The sequence below is a fragment of the Mustela nivalis genome, assembly GCF_964662115.1.
Source record: "Mustela nivalis genome assembly, chromosome: 5".
Classification (NCBI taxonomy): Eukaryota; Metazoa; Chordata; class Mammalia; order Carnivora; family Mustelidae; genus Mustela; species Mustela nivalis.
In genome coordinates, this window is record NC_139024.1 from 110,938,564 (window position 1) to 110,959,036 (window position 20,473).

At 37.2% G+C, this 20,473-nt stretch overlaps 1 protein-coding gene across 8 annotated transcripts in view; it reads left to right on the forward strand.

The window, feature by feature from the left end:
* The first annotated feature begins 1,703 nt into the window (after positions 1–1,703).
* Positions 1,704–20,473, forward strand: part of FAM135A (family with sequence similarity 135 member A) — a 128,254-nt gene continuing 109,484 nt past the window's right edge. For 2 of the 8 annotated variants that reach the window (XM_082731293.1, XM_082731294.1), the window contains exons 1-3: positions 1,706–1,733; positions 16,844–16,933; positions 18,608–18,710. In XM_082731293.1, the coding sequence (XP_082587419.1) occupies positions 18,634–18,710 (77 nt within the window). In that variant the 5' untranslated portion in view covers positions 1,706–1,733; positions 16,844–16,933; positions 18,608–18,633. Of the gene's footprint in view, positions 1,734–16,843; positions 16,934–18,607; positions 18,711–20,473 lie in introns of all 8 variants that reach the window. The other 6 variants (XM_082731298.1, XM_082731297.1, XM_082731299.1 and 3 more) reach the window with 4 other exon arrangements.

A 20,473-nucleotide genomic window follows, 5' to 3' on the forward strand; every position in this document is an offset into this window, starting at 1 on the left:
AAGCTTGTCCCTCAAATGACCTAGGCTGCAAGGCATCATCCTTACAGAGGGTCCCTTACACATGGTTTGACTTAAGATTTCTGTCTTTAACATGGTGAGAAAGTGGTAAGCATTCAGTGGAAACTACATTTCAAATTTTGAATTTTGGTCTTCTTTTCAGGTTCGCAAAATACAGTGTGATATTCTGTCATGATACTGGGCAGAGGGAACAAACCACAACTCCCAGTCAACCATGCAATCCTGAGAGTACACTTACAACTTAAAATACACTTACAACCACTGTTTTTCAATTTCAGTATTCAAATTACAAGAAATGCTTAACCCTTACTATAAAACAGGCTTTTTGTTTAGATCATTTTGCCCAACTGGGGGCTAAAATAAATATTCTGAGCACATTTAAGGGAGCCTAGCCTATGATGCTGTGTCTGTTAGATTATTTCATGCATTTCCGACAGTATTTTCAATTTATGATGGTTTTTATAAGGTCATAACTGTCGTTAAGTCACGGAGGAGATATATTCCCAAACAAATACAAACGCTTTTCTTTTGAACTCATTCTTATTGTAGTAAAACATACATACAAAATGTACCATTTTAAACATTTAAGTACAGTTCAGTGCCATTAAGTACACTAATAGTTGTAATAATCGACACTATCCATCCTCCTATTTCACTTTTAACACTGAAGCCACAATTTCCTTTTCCCATTAACTGTGCTTTAGTAACATACTGAACTTCATGCACGACAAAAGGTTCTGCTGGATTAGATTCAGAAACTGGGATGAAGTAAATCACTGAAGGATTATCTTTCACGGGCTATCCAAATCACAGGCTTCTTTTAATGAAATTTCAAAGCTAAAGAACACTTCATCGTCTCCCTCCCGCCTTTGTGGGCATCAGTAACCTAGCAGTAACCATAGCAGCATCCCTATCTCTCCAAAAATGCAACGAGTCCCTAAAAGCAGCAGTCACGAGCCAGAGCTGGACTCCCGCAGCTTCCTTTCCTACTGCGCAAGGTGAGTAGCGCAGGGAGTGGGCTCTCTATCCGGGACCGCAGCCAAGAGGTCAAGAAGACAGAAGAACAAAGGACAATGTGAGAAACAGAGCTGATGTCTTAGCACTCCCTCCTTTTGCCCTCCTCCGGAACTCTTCTCTTCAGCATAAAATGCAAACAGACTCTTAACTTGTTTCTTTAAACTCCCGGCACGACCCCTCTACTGGGGTTCGCGCGTCTTATTGACGCAAAACTCCCGTTCTCGCGAGAACTTGGGAGCGAGAAGCGAATAGTGCGGACAAATCTCTTGAAATCTCAGTTGGCGCTGGAGCTAAAGCGGCGGTTGAGAGGCTTGGAACCGGGGAAGGGGCGGGGCTCAGTGCCTGGAAGGGGCGGGGCCTCGCCTTAGAGAGGGGAGGGATCAAGGGAGGAGTGGGGAGGTGAGAGAAGGCGGGGGGCGGGGCCGCGGGGCAGAAGACCTGTTGATCGCAGGTAGTGCTGGCAGGCCGGGGTTCCCTCGGGATTGGGGCGACTGCGCATGCTCGCTGGCCGTTTCGGGCCAGTAACCGAGCGGCGGTGACGAACCGGCTCCTTCGTTGCGGCGGTTGCGGTTGCTGCGATGGCGATGTGAGGGGGCCCGGGGCGGGATGGTGCTGACCCGGGTAGGGCCGTCTTTTTCCAGCAGGACAACGAGCTCCTCCGTCCGACAGGCGGTGGAGGAGGCCGAGCCGGGCGAAAGGTAAGCCCCTAACTGTCCTCTCCGCCTCCCCCGGCTCCCTACACCCAAGACCCCTCCCTCTTTCCCACGGGCCCGGCAGGAAGCGGCCTCCTTCTCCTTGTCCCCGCTCGCCCGCTCCAGCCCTTCACTCGGCTGCTCCAGCTCGGAGCCCGGCCCCGGGCCCGCTGAAGGTCGGTGGGGACGGCTGTGCAGAGTGCCCTCCGGGTGGCGAGGGGCCACGGAGTCGCGCTCTCCGGGTGCTCCCTGCTGCTCCTGCCCCTGCGGCATGTCCCTCGGCCGGCTCTTCCTGAACCGCACTCCTGTACCCAGACGTCGCCTGCCCTTCGCGGTCAGCTGGGTCCTGCGGCTCTGTCCTCTCTTTATCCCCCTTTGGTGGTTATGCTCTTTCATCCCCTCCTCCCACGTGCCCTTTCGCTCCGCTGGTCTCCCTGTTGAGGCAGTGGATCCTTTTTGCTCCCCTTAATTTCTCCCATCTCACCGTGCATCCCTAGTTTGGCTCTTCTTCCCGACTCTCCTTACCCTCACCGACCAAGTTTGCCTCTTAACAGTTTCTTCCTTAGCTCTCTTCTTTCCTCGTTTCAGCACTTCGTCTTCCTTCTCTTTTGTGAGTTTCTGGTTGTATGTGTGCTTTAACATCGGTTTGCGCTGGAGTTCATTCTGTGCCCCCCCCCCTTACCTTCGCAGGCCCTCACTCTCTAATTTTAGCTGTCTTTGGTACCTTGTTTCATCGCTTTCTGTTTAATGGCTTCTGTCCCCCCCCCCCCGTCCTTTTCCATTATGATCCTGTTTCCAGTATTTAATCTTGGGCGCTTGCTTTCCCCCCTCTAAAACCGTTGTGGGGCTTTTTTATGATTTTTTTTTTTTGCTTTTGCATAAATCGAGACTCTCTAATCTATTTAACTTTTCATTAAATCTCTGAAGAGTTCAGTCTCTTCTGCTTCCTACATACGCTAGGTGTCCACTTAGTATTCTTAGTTCATCTTATAGTTTAATCAAATCTCTTCATCTATTTTCTTTCCTGACTGGAAATTATCAAGAGTGGCAGTAACAATAAGCCTCTTACATTTATTCATTGAACCTTTAATTTTTAAGAATTATGTTTACCTTAAGAGTCAGAAGAAGCAATGAGTATAGATTTCATGAAAATATAAAGGGTTAAGATTTGTTAAAGGATGACCTGTAAACATAAGTTTAAAATTTGGAAATTTTATTGTCCTTTAGTAAAGACAGTGGTCCAAGAGCTAATCTTTAATGAAATTTAATAATTTATTTTATGAAATCCATTATTAATTTGATGTTTTATATATTATTGCAAATTATTGCATCATTTTCCTGAGGGTCTCTGTTCTCTTTAATGAATGCCTATGATTTACTATATTTTTTTAAGATTTTATTCATTTGATAGAGAGAGAGATCACAAGTAGGCAGAGAGACAGGCGGGGTGGGGGGGGAGGGAGTGGGAAGCTCTCTGCTCCTCACCAAGCAGAGAGCCAGATGCAGGGCTCCATCTCAGGACCCTGAGACCATGACCCTAATTTAAGAATAGATTTAGTGTGCCTGCAGAATGAAAGATATGTGAGAACAGAAGTATTAAATTTTTGAATTGGGGAAAAGAACATTCTAACCAGTGTTGGGGCTCCCCCTTTTCATTTACATAAAAGCTCTCGGTATAAATAATGGTATAGTATTTTATTTTGAAGGCATCTGCTGAAGCAGATACTTTCAGTGAAGTTGTCTTTTTTCTAAAGTTGAAGATAAACTGGATTACGTATTTCGTTCTGGAATCTCAAAGCAGTCCACAAACAGTAAATTCTTCCTTACATTGTCTGTGTGAGGTAGGAATTAAATTTTTCTGTTTCTGTTGTATACAAGGAATATACCAAGGCAAAAAAGTACAGTTTCTTATTCAGATTGATACTAGAGATAAAAGTAGAGGGAAGGGGCACCTGGGTGGCTCAGTGGGTTGAGCCTCTCCCTTCGACTCAGGTCATGATCCCAGGGTCCAGAGATCAAGCCCCACTTCAGGCTCTTCGCTCAGCGGGGAGCCTGCTTCCTCCTCTCTCTCTCTGCCTGCCTCTCTGCCTATTTGTGATCTCTCTTTCTCCCTGTCAAATAAATAAATAAAAATCTTAAAAAAAAAAAAAAGTAGAGGGAAATACAGTTTAGTATCTAGTGTCTTTAAGCCACACCTCTATTGGTTGTGAGTTGTGAGTGGTAGGAGGTGATGAATTCAACTTTTAAGATTTTCTAAAAATGATTTTTCCAATGCAAATAGAATTAACTGCTATTTCTGAAGGAAGCTTTCCCACCTTTCAAAGACAAGTCTTTTTAAGTAACAGTTAATTTAAAAAAGTAAAAATGCCTACAAATTCTTGTTATTTTTTTGGTTTTTGGTGTGTGTGTGTGTGTGTGTTTTCTGTGCTCTGAGAAATTAAGAACTTGTGGTGGACAACAGGCACAGAACTTGATGTCGGAAGATCTAAATTCTTATGATGACTCATGACATTAATTTGTAGAAGCCACTTAACCTCTATAGCTAGTTGTCTCTACCTATAATAAGTGGGTGATGTTTCAGTAGCAAAGTAAGCCTTATTAAATATATTTAGGGCCACCACAGACAAAAATTGCTATATAACTACTTTATTTCTGTTTTAGACTGCGTATCATTGGTTAAATTCCAGATCAAATTGGTATTTAGATTTTTAAATTTGAGACTTCTATGAAAAATCTAGTAAAATGCTGGTGAACTGTGTACTATCTTATATTAATGTTCATATACAGTTAAGCCGATGCTGTATCATTCAGTATATAGAATTAAAATGCCCTGTGCCAGGATTTGACACTGAAAAGAGATGTAAGAATTATTCATACATCTTTGGTTACCTCTGTAATTTTCTGTTGTCTTATATTTGAGCTTTGTTTATTGTAGATATAGACTCTTGACAGTGGGCATTGTTTAGGGACTAGGAAGGGCAAGGATTTCCTTTGCTTTGATTCTATGTATTGAGGAAAAACTGCTTAAAAGTGAGTTTTGTGATATATTCATGTGTGTATTTAAGTGAATGGATAGACATGGGAGCATATAGGTTTGAAATAAGTAATGTGTTTTTTGTTTTTCTTTTCTTCAAGTTGTTTGTCAGGAAGAAAGTTTAGAAATGAATAAAAATAAGAAGAAGAATGGTGATACCAAAAAAAAAAGTTAATGAACCAGTGACTTTTTGAGAAAAGTTAGAAAGCACAAGTTGTTAGGTAGGTCTAGATTTTTCAGAAGGAGTAGAGTGAAACAACTCCACAGTGGGTTTCACCATTTTAACAAGTACATACTTAGTTATCAATAATGTGCTAAATTTAATAAAAATTAGCTTCTTTTTTCCTAACAGGAAGATAGAGGTGTCAGGCCAATATACGAGATTATACCAGGTACCTCCTTCTTATTTTGATGAAACAATCTTTATGAACTCTCTCTCAATCAAAACAACATTCTGAGAAAATTATAGTATATCCCTTTCATGGGATTAGTTCTCTTTAGACTATCCATAATATAGCAAGTATTTCTAAATTATATTGTCAGTATAGAAGTCTGTAATTGATAGTATTATGGAACATTTCTGTTAAGTTTTACGAACTGTCCTTTTTCTACAAATCTTAATATAATCAGACCTAGAAGTATTCCTTCATTGGAATCCTCTTGAAGTTGTCTTACAGGGTGCAGCTGCTTCATTCATGATTGTTTTTAGATCAGTGGTATCTCTGACATCTGCTCTTTGATGTCTCCCATTGCCAGCTGGAAATACTGCTAACTGTAAATGTCTGAACAGCAAACTCAGGCGTTATTGACAGTCCCAGTTTCAGACCTTGGAAGCCTATATTCCTTTGCTATCACTTTTGCCTTTTGGAATTAAGGACCCCAGATTTTAAAACCATCCTCATTCTTTCTCAGGCTTACTGAAAATTAGTTCTTTTCCTCAGGTAAGATCAGATTAGAATGTAGGCTGTCTCCAGTCCATTCTGTAAAATTAACTTATATCAAAGTATAATAATAATATAATAAAATGCTTGCCAAAGGCTCATTTTTATAGAAATAGACCTTCAGGCAGGGAGAACCAAAGAAATGTCTTTAAGGAGTGTAATCGTAGAAAAAAATTCTAAATAAAAAGTTGAAATAATCACAGTCTCCTTTTTCCCTAGTTTTTCTCAGCACCTAAGATCTAAGATGATCTTAATTGGAAGCCAGCATTTTCCCTTTAAGGTCTGATGGCCTATAAATGACAATATTTTTATTTATTTTTTTTTCTAAAAATTGAGATAGAATCTTGAGATGTAAGGAATTGTTGAATCACTATATGGTACACTAAAGTTAATACAACACCTAATGTTATCTCTATTGGAATTTTGTGAGTCTGGATTAGAATATGGATCTCTCTGGCATCAAAATCACTGGTAGACTAAAGAAAGCAAGCAAGCATAGACTTCTAAGAAAGCATAGTTTGTTTCTTAGAATATTTTTCAGAGGGAGGATTGTAATTCTTTTTGTTCTAGTTCTGAGCTTTGTCTGTTGAGATAATCAGTAAGACGAAATATTTTAAGGGATGCTGGGCAGATTCCTGAACTAGGTACTAGTTAATGATTGTGGTTCTTTCTGAATTTATCTTCATATCAAAAGAAGTAACTAATTTTTGATCATTTGAGATATTCTTTTTTTTTTTTTAATATTTATTTATTTTAGAGAGAGAGCATACAGCAGGGAGAGGCAGAGGGAGCTAGAGCTAGAATCTTTTTTTTTTCTTTTTAAAGGGAGCTAGAATCTTTTTTTTTTTAATTTTTTTAAAGATTTTATTTATTTATTTGAGAGAGAGACAGTGAGAGAGAGCATGAGCGAGGAGAAGGTCAGATGGAGAAGCAGACTCCCTGTGGAGCTGGGAGCCCTATGTGGGACTTGATCCCGGAACTCCAGGATCATGACCTGAGCCGGAGGCAGTCGTCCAACCAACTGAGCCACCCAGGTGTCCCAGGGAGCTAGAATCTTAAGCAGACTCCTCACTCAGCACAAAGCCCCATGTGAGACCCAGTCTCACCTCTGAGACCATGATCTGAACTGAAACCAAAGGTTTGACATTTAACTGACTATGCCACCCAGGTGCCCCCATTCTTGATTTTTAAAGTGTATAATAACATGGGGCGCCTGGGTGGCTCAGTGGGTCAAAGCCTCTGCCTTCAGCTCAGGTCGTGATCCCAGGGTCCTGGGATCGAGCCCCACATCGGGCTTTCTGCTCCATGGGGAGCCTGCTTCCTCCTCTCTCTCTGCCTGCCTCTCTGTCTACTTGTGATCTGTCTGTCAAATAAATAAATAAAATCTTAAAAAAAAATTATATTATAAAGTGTATAATAACATGATATATTCAGAGGCATACTGTATTATATTACTGGCAGATTTGATTTATGGCATGAATGTGTCCCTGAAAAGTTTATATAAGCTGGTTTCAATAAATTAAATTTTAATTTTTTTTTTTAAGATTTTATTTATTTATTTGGCAGAGAGATCACAGGTAGGCAGAGAAGCAGGTAGAGAGAGAGGAGGAAGCAGGCTCCCTGCTAAGCAGAGAGCCCGATGCGGGGCTCGATCCCAGGACCCTGAGATCATGACCTGAGCCGAAGGCAGAGGCTTAACCCACTGAGCCACCCAGGCGCCCCTAAATTTTAATTTTTTTAATTAAATTTTTAAATCACTAAATCTTGTTTCTCATTGTTAGTATAATATAAGAGGACCATTAAGTGTCCCATAATGGGCAATAAAAGTTTCTGTCTCTTCATTCTCATGTAATAAGTCAACCATGGGAATACTCTCAGAAGTCACCAACATTCTTTCTATGTTTTAAAAAATATTTTTCCTTTGGATTTTCTATCATACTAACACAGTTATCCAGAGTGAACAATGTTTTGTTTTGAGAATGCTTACTTCTTAATCTAAGTGCTGGTTCTAAGATTAGTAATAATATATTTCTCTTTTATTTGACAACTACAGTTCAAAACCAAATTTTAAAGGAATTAGGAGAGAACAATGCCTTTAAAACTTCAGATTTCCTGTTTTTGGGTGTGGAATGTCAGAAATTTGAAGATTTCATAATTAGTAATACTAATTACATGGAAATTAAATGTGGTTAATTTATCAAGTGTAATTTTAGTGCTGTATTCTGATTTCAGTTGTAGGAGCATATTTATTTTATACTTGAAGATCTTTCAGTCTATTCCTATAACAATTCAGGTGTAGACTTTTTAATTATGCAAGTTTAAATTTAGGCCATGTGGGGCGCCTGGGTGGCTTAGTCGTTAAGCATCTGCCTTCAGCTCAGGTGGCTTGAGCCCCACATCGGGCTCCCTGCTCGGTGGGAAGCCTCCTTCCTCTCCCACTTTCCCTGCTTGTGTTCCCTCTCTCGCTATGCCTGCCTCTGTCAAATAAATAAATAAAATCTTAAAAATAAAAAAATTTAGGCCATGTAGTTTGGCACATTTGAGGATTTTGTCCTTTTTCCATTATTTCCTAACTGTGATCTTGCATACACTTTTTGCTCTTTAATTTCCTCACCTGTAAAGTGGAGTAATGATAGTTCTTTCAGATTTTTGTGAGAATTAAATGAAATAACATAGTTAAAACTACTAGTGTAATAGTAGGTACTCCAAAAAGTTCTGAATATTTATAATTGGTTCCAATTTGATACTGCTGTTTGGTCTGTATTTTGATATCAATAGAGAAACATACAGGTTTTTAAAATATGGTTTGCCTGTCAAGTTGTTCTCATTATCCTCCTTTCTGAAGGTCTCCTCTTCTCTCTCTAAAAGAATTTAGTACTCTATTCTCTTAAATATTTCTATAATTTGGGCATTATAGCATATGGCAGGCCATCAAGAATTCTGAGTCAGCAGTGGCAGCAAAAGTTTCTAGACCAGTGTTCTTCCTTAATTTACATGTCCTTTCTACTGTAATTATTCTGATAAGTTCATCTTCGCTGTGAATCACTTTTTATAAAATGAGAGATGTCGCTGATGCAAGTGTGTTGTGCGTGTGATAATTGTGAAGGCAAAAAGAAAGTTAAAAACTGTCCAAACGGTGGGATCTTCAGAGTCAGGCAAGTGACAGGTGGCTTGGCCATTTTAGAGCAGGTTGTAATTCAGTGACTTAGCGTGTTTAGCCCCTGTAAGAGGGAGCTTACAGAGCTGGGCAGGGTGTCAGGACCTTGGCCAAATAAGAAGGGAAATGAATGTAAATCAAAAAATAAAAATATAGGGGCACCTGGGTGGCTCTCAGTCAGTTAAGCGTCTGCCTTTCGGTTCAGGTCATGATCCCAGGGTCTTAGAATCGAGCCTCTCATCGGGGTGCCCACTTCTCTCTCTCCTTGGCTCGTGCTCTCTGTTACTATCTCTGTCTGTCTCTCAAATAAATAAATAAAATCTTTAAAGAAAAAAAGAAATAGAAACATTGCTCAGATTTTTAGACTTGAACCACCCAATGGAGATTTAACAATCTCAGATGACCAGAATTACGAGATGGCAGGATTAGAGATGCAAGGATAATCCAGGTATCACTGGTTGATTGTTCTCCGTGTACTACTGTATGGTCTGACTTGGTGAGGATTAGCTCCAAGGCTGTAAGGGCCTGAGCCTGTATGGATTGGAGTTCAGTTATGCCCTAAGTGAGTGGGACTCAGAAAATGTGGCAGCTGAGCACCTCCCCTCCCCCAAGAGACCCATCTTCTACTCTTCTCAGTTTGCTATAGAACTTGACTGTTATAAGAATACTTTATTCACAAGGTGGTAAGAGTGGCATTTTGAAGACTTCTGGGGGTGCCCGTATTTGAAGTTTCCTACTTATTAGGAGAAGGCTCAAGAAAATGGATACAAAACTGACTAGCTAGTAGTAAGTGGATTGAGGTAATCTCCTTCTTTGTTCCCATCATGTTTCTATATAACATATTTAAATTTAACTATACATATAAGATACTATTTCCTCCATTGGTCCCAGATTCTAAATGCCAGTCTCTGTCCCTACATGTCTGTCATTGTGTGAACCTCTCATCCATTTGGGCTTAAATGTGATGTTCCTTCATTTGGTATCAGTTCCTGTATGTCTACCATAATTTGAGTTTCTCGGTGATGAATATGAACATATAAAGATGTGTATATTTTGTGTACAATATGGCCCCTACATGCAAGTTTACTGTGTTAGCTAGTGTTGACTGAAGAAACTGATTTTTTTCCTAAAGTTGGAAGACAAAGTGAACGTATTTTACTCATTGAGAAATGGTATATTGATTGCCAACATGGAGCCTTTCTAAAGGATTTTTAAGGCTAGGTTGGCCCATAGGTTATTTTTGCCTTATGTAGTATCTTTAGTATCTTCTGCATAAGATTAGGCATCATTATTCAGACTGTCGTATTATAAGCTCTGAACCCATTTGTGTCATGGCTGCTAACTTGGAAATAGAATTTAGAAGCTGGAGCTATTTGGCTCTATAATTGGTAGAAGCGATTCCTTTATTCCTTAGGTTGGCAAAGGGAGTGTCTTAGAGTTTCCAATTCATTCAGCTCCTTTGCTGTCTTCCTTAGGAGAAGAAAACATCCTCAGGGCATATATTTTGGGTCCACAGTTTGAGTTAAGGCTACTGTTAGGTTTTTTATTTCAGTGAGAGGATCTGATCATCCCCTGTGGTCTCTAGTTCATCTTTAGGAACCTGTAAGCTGTGCCTCTTAGTTTCAGATGTTTCCACATCCTTTTAGATTTCTGGTAACACTCATGAAGTCAGACTGAGTTCACACTGGTTAGTGGTTAGCTGTTGTTCTAGGATTAGTGTAGATGATGGAGTATCTCCCACATCTTTCCATATATCCATACCTGGACTCCCTTTTGTGGTCTCTCAACCAATCTGATTGGAGTGAACATGTCTATAGTCTTAGAAACTATGCATGATTTTTATGTACCTTGTGTTATTTCTGGGGCAGTTACTATACATTCCAGGAGTTAAAGAGATGGCTTGGTATTCCTAGACTAACATACACATTCAATAGATATATGTGTGTGTAATTTAAAACTTTCCAGTAGCTACATTTTAAAAACTAAAAATAAATGGTAAAATTAATTTTTATAATTTATTTTACTTAACCCAACATATCAAAAATATTATTCAAGATGTGTTCAGTATAAAAAAAATTAATGAGGGGCGCCTGGGTGGCTCAGTGGTTAAGCTGCTGCCTTCGGCTCAGGTCATCATCTCAGGATTCTGGGATCGAGTCCCGCATCAGGCTCTGCTCAGCGGGGAGCCTGCTTCCCTCTCTCTCTCTCTCTCTGCTTGCCTCTCGGTCTGCTTGTGATCTCTCTTTGTCAAATAAATAAATAACATCTTAAAAAAAATTAATGAGACATTTATGTTCTTTTTCTATACTATCTTTGAAATCTGATGCTTAGAGTGTATCTCAGTTAGCATTACTACATTTTTAAAAGTTCAAGTAAAATATAGCCCTATCAAACAATAAAGTTATGTTCAATGAAAAAATATTTTATACTGGATTTAAATATAAATTACTGTAATTTAAATATAAATTAAATTTATATTTAATTTGGATTTAAATATAAATTCCTTTAAAATTAAAAATTCAGTTCCTCAGTCACACCAGTCACATTTTAATTGTCCCATAGCCACATGTGCCTAGTGACCACTGTGTTAGAGCAGTTATAGAGGGCCAAGAATGTCTTTCAGAGTAATAGGTAACTTTGTTTCTTTGGAAATAAGCTAATTTTTACTGAGGTATTACTAGGTGATGGTCAGATTATTCTCCCTGTCAGTATAAGTGACTTTTAGTATTAATTTCCCATTTAGTATCAGAATCGGTTTCTGTTTGAGGTTCCCTTTTGGCTTCATTGGATTGGAGTTTGTCGTTTACTCAGCTAAATTCTCTCTTAGGGACCTAGGAAATGGCCCAAGAAGAAGCCCTTCTCAAATTATTCCGTTTAGGCTACTTTGCCAGCTCCAGAAGAGCAGAAAGAACAATTTAGTTTCAGTTTAAGTCAGTTTATTCCCATAGCTTAAAATGCTCAGGTTAAAGTGACAGATTCTAAGCCAGCAAGCAGGCTATGTAGAAGAGCTGTGAAATCCATGGCTTGTTGTGGAGCAGAGAGTTCCTTATAGCGCAGTGTCCTGCAGGCATCCTCTGGGTAAAAAGGAAAGAAGGCTTTTCTTCACCTTCTTTCATTCTTAAAAGAGGGCAGACAGGATTTTTCTGTTTCCTGAAAAGTCCTTTCCCAAGGAGGATCTGAATGGCATAAGAATTTGTATGAGTGATTGCAAACTCTGAACACATTTGTACTGTAAATGAATTTGATTTGAACTACACAGGTTTTGTTTTGTTTATTTTTAACTAGTTGACAACATCTAAAGTTTAGGAGATTACACCTTTAGGAAAAAAGTTTCCAATTTCTCTTTGAAAATTTAGAAGCCTCTGACAGTGTGCTAAGCCAACAAGAATTGGCTGTACCTGAGTGACAGTTGCTCCCTGTGATGGGAAAAAGGGCAGTTTATTTTATTTATTTTACTTTTTAAAGATTTGATTTATTTATTTGACAGACAGAGAGACAGCGAGAGCAGGAACATAAGCAGGGGGAGTGCGAGAGAGAAAGCAGTCTCCCTGCCAAGCAGTGAGCCCAATATGGGGCTTAATCCCAGGACCCTGGGATCATGACCTGAGTGAAGGCAAATGTTTTATGACTGAACCAGGAGGCACCCCAAAAGAGAAGTTTATGAAAAAAAGAATCAGACAGATCCACTTTGACCCCGAGAGTCCTCTGGTTTTTCTTGCCTTTCTCTTTTTGCCTGCTCTCCTTTTCCTTTAGTTCTTCTTTGGAATTTTTCTACCAATACATAAACATAAAAATAATTGTTTTCTGTTTTTTGAGGGGGAATGAAAATCAGATTTAGCAGCATCACACTGTATATATCTGTATATGTATTATATATTTCTACTTAGGGAATAATCAATAAAAAGAGATGGACTTGAAGAAAATTAGACAGTAACAATAGAACAAAAAAGACAGCAGGGTACAAGAAGAGCAAGAGAAGCTGCTAACAGACCTAGAAGATATGCTGGTAAAGGGATATTACTATAAATAAAAGTTTATTTTATTATAAAAGTTTATTCATGTATGTCTCTGTTTTTCATATATCAGTGTAATTTCTTTTTTTCAGGTTGGTTGTATTTAAGTAGAAAAATAATAACAGTTAATGCTATGGAAGAGTCAATGTTAATTTATTAAATCTTTGTTAAATGTTAAATTGAGTATATATTGTGTGTCAGGCAGTGAGGATATAGCTATGAAGAGAGTACTCAGGATTCTTACCTTTATAAAGCTTACATGTGAGAGGGGAAACAATAAAAACTAAAAAAAAAAATCTTTAGTTTGTTAGATGGAGATAAGTGCTGAGGGAAAATATAAGAGAGGAAAGAGGGTGTGCACCCTGGATCCTACCCAGATGCAAGAACTCCACAATTGGGAGGGATGCCCAAAATATGGAGCGCTCTCTCAACATACTTTCATGATAAAAACTTCAATAAATTATTTATGGAGGAAAGGTACCTACACATAATAAAGGCCATATATGACAGACCCACAGCTAACATCTTACTCAGTGGTGATAAGTTTAAAGCTTTTCCTTTAAAAAGATCACTACTTTCATTCAACATAGTGCTGGAAGTATTAGCCATAGCAATTAGGCAAGAAAAAGAAGTGAAAGGTATCCCAATTGGAAAGAAGACTTAAAAATGTCACTATTAGCAGATGACAAGATACTACATGTATAAAACTCTTAAGACTCCAGTAAAAAACTATTACAGCTAATAAATGAATTCTGTAAAGTTGTAAGATACAAAATTAATACATAGAAATCTGTTGTGTTTCTATACACTATCAAGAAAATGATCCCATTTACAGTTGCATCAAAAAAGAATAAAATACCAGGTGGTGCAGCTGGTTAAGTGTCCAACTCTTGGTTTTGGCTCATGTCATGATCTCAGGGTCATGGGAATGAGCCCTGAGTTGGGCTCTGCGCTCAGCACAGAGAGTGCTGGAGATTATCTTTTCTCTTCCTTTTGCTCCTCCTACGTGTGTGAGCGCGCATGGCGCTCTCTCTCTCAATAAATAAATCTTTAAAAAAAAAAAAAGTGCACCTGGGAGGCTCAGTAGGTTAAGTGTCTGCCTTTGGCTCAAGTCATGATCCTGAGGTCCTGGAATCAAGCCCCATGTCAGGCTCCCTACACAGCAGGGAGCCTGCTTCTTCCTCCCCCACTGCCCTTCCTCCCACTCATATGCGTGCGTGCTTTCTCTCTCTCTCTCAAATAAACAAAATCTTAAAAATAAATAAATAAATGTTAAAAAAGAATAAAATACTGAGGAATAAATTTAACCAAGGAGGTGAAAGATCTGTACTCTGAAAATTACAAGACATTGTAGAAAGAAATTGAAGATGACACAAACAAATGGAAAGCTATATCATGCTCATGATTAGAAGAATTATTATTGTTAAAATGTCTGTAGTACCCAAAGCAACCTACAGATTCACTGCAATCCCTGTCAAAATACCATTGATATTTTCCACAAAACTAGAACAAATAATCCTAAAACTTGTATGGAACAACAAAAGACCTCACACATCAAAGCAATCATAAGAAAGCTAGAGGTATCATGTGTCCCGATTTCAAACTATACTACAAAGTGATAGTAATCATATCAGTATAGTCCTAGCATAAAACAGACATACAGATCAATGTAATGGGATAGAGAGCCCAGAAATAAACCCATTTTATAAGGTCAGATAATCTGTGGCAAAGGAGAAAGAAATATACAGTGGGGAAAAGACAGACTATTCAGTAAATGGTGGTGAGGAAACTGGACAGATACATGCAGAATAATAAAACATTTTATTATACCACATTCAAAAATAATCCCAGATGGACCGAAGACTTCCAAAACACTTCTAGAAAAAAAATAGGCAGTAAGTTTTTTGACGTTGGGCTTAATATTTTTTGGATATGTCTTCTCAGACAGTGGCAACAGTAGCAAAAATAAACAAGTGGCTACATCAAACTAAAAAGCTTTTGCACAATGAAGGAAACCATCAACTAAACAAAAAGACAGCCTACTGAATATGAGAAGATACTTTAAAATGATGTATTTGATAAGGGGTTGATATCCAAGATGTAGATAAAGTCATACAACTGGATAGCAAAACAAAACAGGAAAATAAATAAATAAATAAAACAATCCTATTTAAAAAATGGACAGAAAAGCTTAATTGACATTTTTCCAAAGAAGACATATGGAGGTCCAACAGACACATAAACATATGCTCAACATTAGTTGTCATCAGGGAAGCACAAATCAAAATGGTAATGAGTTGCCACCTCACAACATTCAGAATGACTAGTATCAAAAAGACCAGAGATAACAGGTATTCAAGAGGAAGTGGAGAAAAGGAATCCCTTGTGCACTGTTGGTTGGAATGTAAATTGGTGCTATGGAGAACAGTATGGATGTCCATCAAAGCATTAAAAATGGAAATACTGTATGATCCAGTTATTCCACCTCTGGATATTTATCCAAAGAAAATGAAGACACTAATTCCAAAAGATAAATGCATCCCTGTGTTCATTGTAGCATTATTTACAATAGCCAAGGCATGGAAACAATTCTATGTATCAGTTGGTGAATGAATAGATAAGATGTGCTGTGTAAGTACAATGAAATATTACTCAACCATAAAGAAGAATGAAATGAAATCTTGCCATTTACAGCAACTTGAGTGGACCTAGAGGCTATTTTACTAAGTGAAATAAGTCAGATAGAGAAACATAAATACCACATTATTTCACTTATATATGGTATCTACAAAACAAAACAAATGAGCAAAACAGAAACAGACTCATAAATACAGAGAAAAAAACTGGTGGTTGTCAGAGGGGTTGGGGGTGGGGAAATGGGCAAAATAGAAGAGAATTGAGAGGTATAAACTCCCAGTGATGAAATAGATAAGTCTCAGGGATGTAATGTTCAGCATAGGGAATATAGTCAATAACGTTGTAAGTTTATATAGTGACAGATGGTAATCAAAACTACTGAAGTGATCATTTTGTAATGTTTAAAAATAGCACATCACTATGTTGTATACCCGAAACTAATATATTAATGTATGTCAGTTATAGATCAGTAAAAAATGAAATAGCAATTATTTAAGCTGGTAAAGTCTATGTGTTTATGATGGAGAGAAGAAAAAGAATCTATGAAGAAGAGTGAATACGATTTATTCTAACATTTTTAGTATCTAAGGTAATTTTACCAAGGGGAAGAGGTTTTTTTCTTTATGCAATAAATTTGGAGTACAAACAAAACTATTCATAGCATATCCAAACATTCTTTTTTGCCAATATAATTTAAATAGTTCAAGTGTGTGTGTGTGTGCGTGCGCGTGTGTGTGTACAGATGCACACATGCACATTTCATATATATATATACATATATATTATATATGTATTTTAAAATACATTTTAAAATACTTATATAATACTATTTTAAAATAACTTCTTAGGTAGAGGTAAATGATTTCTGGAGCTATATATATTATATATATATAATACATATATACATATATATACACATATATATAATACATATATATACATATATATAATACATATATATATACATTATATATGTATTATATATATAGCTCCAGAAATCACTTACCTCTACCTAAGAAGTTATTTTAAAATAGTAGGTTTTACATCTTAAAAATTAATTAACTTAGAATATTTTGAGTATTCATGAAAATTGTTTCTGAACCACTGAAATAAGAAAATACTCTGATTTTTGTCCTTTGAAATATACATCAGTGAATCTTAATGTTGATATCAGTGAAACTGAATGAAAAATCTCTAAAACTTATTTTGAATAAGCTTTATGCAAAATATAGATCTTTTAGATAAATTGAGATTGTTAATGAAGCGCAACTTTCCTTAAAATGGACTTCTTTATGTCTATTTTGTTTGAAATGTTATTTTTTTCTTTTTTATAGGGGGAACAATATATTTTCAATTAGGAACAGTAACTGGAAGTACAAGTTTGGTTATTTCACAATGTTAAAATGAAGCTTTAACCAGCAGAGGTAAGAATCTGTGATTTCTTTTGTATTTGTCAGTGGATCAGAATATTTGTTGAATTTCTGTGTAGAACTATTTCAAAAACTATGAAAGGTCAGATTTTATCTTCTTGCAAGCTAACAATGTTAGCCTGCTACAGTGCCATGGATGTGGGCAGAAGACATGAGACTCTTAGATATAAGAAAAGGCTGATTTATACTGAGTAGTAGTAGCAGTAGCTACAGGACCAGGCAACACCTGCATATCAGTAGGTTGTATTTTAGGAGAGGAACCTTAAGCTAATGGGACCTGGATCTTTAAAATGGATAAAAAGTTTGCCTGACTTACGCCTCAGGAGGAGACTCTATCTATTAAAAGGACAATAAACAAATTTGCCCTTTGTTCCAGTATGAGACACTATCTCTGACTTCTAAGGCAGTTTGCTGATCATGCATCCTTGAAAAATAGTCTGAAACAGAGGTAGTCAGGGTCTGCTTGCAAAATATGTGGAAACACAAGACTCTAGAGAATTGTCTTTCAACACTTTCTTACTCTGAATTGTGTTTTAAAGCACATTATTATTGATAAAGGTGATTGTTAGAGTACTTTTTTGAAATAGTGAAAAGATGGAAACTACTGAAATACCCAACAATAGAAGATGGTTTAAATTATAATATTCACAGTATGATAGTAAACAATTGAAAATAATGTTGTAGGGGTGCCTGGGTGGCTCAGTGGGTTAAGCTGCTGCCTTCGGCTCAGGTCATGATCTCAGGGTCCTGGGATCGAGTCCCGCATCGGGCTCTCTGCTCAGCAAGGAGCCTGCTTCCTTCTCTCTCTCTCTCTGCCTTCCTCTCCATCTACTTGTGATTTCTCTCTGTCAAATAAATAAATAAAATCTTTAAAAAAAGAAAAGAAAATAATGTTGTAAAAGTACATTTATTGACTCATCAAAAAATTAGATGAAATAAACATTATAAAATGTACATGTAGCTTGATCCCGTTTTTATAGAAATTTTACAAAAGCATACACAGGTGAAGAAAATTATACCAAAGCATTGTTGGTATATATTCTGTCAAGGGACAGAATCATGAATGTTTTTATTTTTGCTTGTCTGTATTTTTTTTTTAATTCCTTAAATGAATATTTTGGGCTTTTGTAATAAGGGGAATTTTTCTTTTGAAATTTAAAAACAAATAGTAATTTAAGAAGTTCACCTAGCAGAAAAAACCTTTATGAATTTAAATGGGGATTAAAGAGTACTAATTCTCTTCATGACTTTGGAGTTGCCTAGATGTACAGTGTAGAACCAAAAGAGAATAATTAGGTCACTTAATTTTTTTCTTTACTATTTTATCTGTGATAAAGTCAAGCATTTCTTTTAGCAATTTGCTGTATTATTTATTATCACATAGATGTCACAAAGGAAAACAAATGTTTAGAAAATGCGTTCTATTAGAACAAATCTTAAATTATAGATTATTGCTATTTAGTAAATATATAATTGGTAAGTAAATGTAGTTGATTCTGGTGCTGTTTAGTTGGGACAGGCTAAGTTAGGTACACTGAATTAATTTGCTTCATTTTTATTTTCTGCCTACTTATCATAGTTTGAAATATGTCTGAATATTAGTGTTTTTGTAAGTTGGCATTTTTGTCATTCTGCTTCTCATGATTTTTTTTCCCCGACTTTTACCAGATTTGTCTTCTGAGTATAAATTGAAAATGACTGAAGTTCAAGCAATGGTAGAATTCTCTGTAGAGCTAAACAAGTTCTACAATGTGGATTTATTTCAGAGAGGGTATGTATTTTAATGTGAAAATTACATATTTTGCATAAGAAATGAGGTACAGGTTTTCATTTAAATTTAATTACATACTTACATTCCAGCATATATAAGGGAAACAGTGAGGTGTATTCAAATAATTATTTTCTTAGAGAAATTTTAGTTTTAAATAGATGTTTGAGAATTATTCAAGTGGATTTAGTGATGATGCTAGATATATGTAATGTATGTTTATGAATTTGTACTGGGCATTGAGGGGACTTCTGTGAAAATGTGTAAGATCTCATTTTTGCTTGTAAAAGCTTATAGTGTATAGGGAAAATAAAATATATGCACAAAACAGCTAAGTAGAAACGCAAAATGATAAGTCTTCAAGAAGTGTATATAGAAAGTGCTCTAGGAATCAGAACAGAGAGATATCTTTCTGGGTTAGTAATGTTAGGAAACGCATTATGGAGAAATAGGATCAAAGTATGCTTAAGACTTGTATAGGCAAAAGGGGCACCTGGGTGGCTTAGTTGTTAAGTGTCTGCCTCCGGCTCAGGTCATGATCCCAGGTCTGGGATAGAGCCCCACTTCAGGCTCCCTGCTCAGCAGGAAGCCTGCTTCTCCCTATCCCACTCCTCCTACTTGTGTTCCCTCTCTTGTGGTCTCTCTCTCTGTCAAATAAATAAATAAAATCTTAAAAAAAAAAAAAAAAAGACTTGTATAGGCAAAGGATAAAGTGAAAAACCCTCTTGGTAGTAGAGAGTGGTATGAACCAAGTCTTGGAAATAGGAATTAACATGTTTTTTAAAGAATATTTAGGAGATTGAATATTCTTCAGGAGAATTGCAGAAGAAAAGATAGTAAAGAAAGGAGAGGTATTTGTGAAGGGCTCCTAATGCCTGGAGAAGTGTTGACAGTAGGGATTTGGGCAGTCATCAGCGGTTTCCAAGTAAGAAAGAAATTATCACTATTACTACAAGAAGCCTTTACTAACATGATGAAGATTTTGTTATAGGAGACTGATGGTTGTGTAGAAGAAATAGAAGCATAGGGGACAGTTCGGAGGAGTTTGCAGTAACACAGGTCCTTGAAGGTCTGCACTATGAGTCATAGTAATGAAGCTGTGACTATCACTAGTACGGTGAGATAGATTTTCTGTTTGGTTTTTGTAGTTGTTTTGTTTTATTTCTAGCTTGTCTTGGCTTTGCCATCTTGATAAAAAATAAAAGTGACTGTGCTCTGTTTTACTCCTCATGGTCTTTCACTCCTCAGCAGGACAGGCTGGGCTTGCTTTCATGGCAGAAACAGAAGTCAAAGAAAGAGCAGAAGATGCAGGACTTCTTGAATTGGCACTATTACTTCCACTCAATTTTTTTGGCTAAGCTAGTCATAAGGCCAGTCCAGAAGTCTAGGCTGGTAGTTCTTAGGCCAGTAAAACTTAATTAAAAATTATATGAGGTTTCTGTATGTCTGATACAGTTCATTCCAAGCTCTGAAAACGACACCCACAATTGTCTTTTGAGACATGACTATTCTCTAGATATAATCACTGCTATTTAGGGATCTGAAATCTGTGGGATCATACCCCTCAAACTTCCTAAAAGCCCTTTTGTCAAACTGAGAATGTCTACTTAGACACTGCTTTAATTTCTCTAGAGATTTGAAGAAAGGGATTTATAGCTACTCCTTTGAAATTATGTTTGTCTGTGGCAGCGTTTTATTTTGAAAATCACCCGAAGCTTAGACCACTTGGTGGGACTTCTTGAAGGGAAACAGGACAAGATTATGGA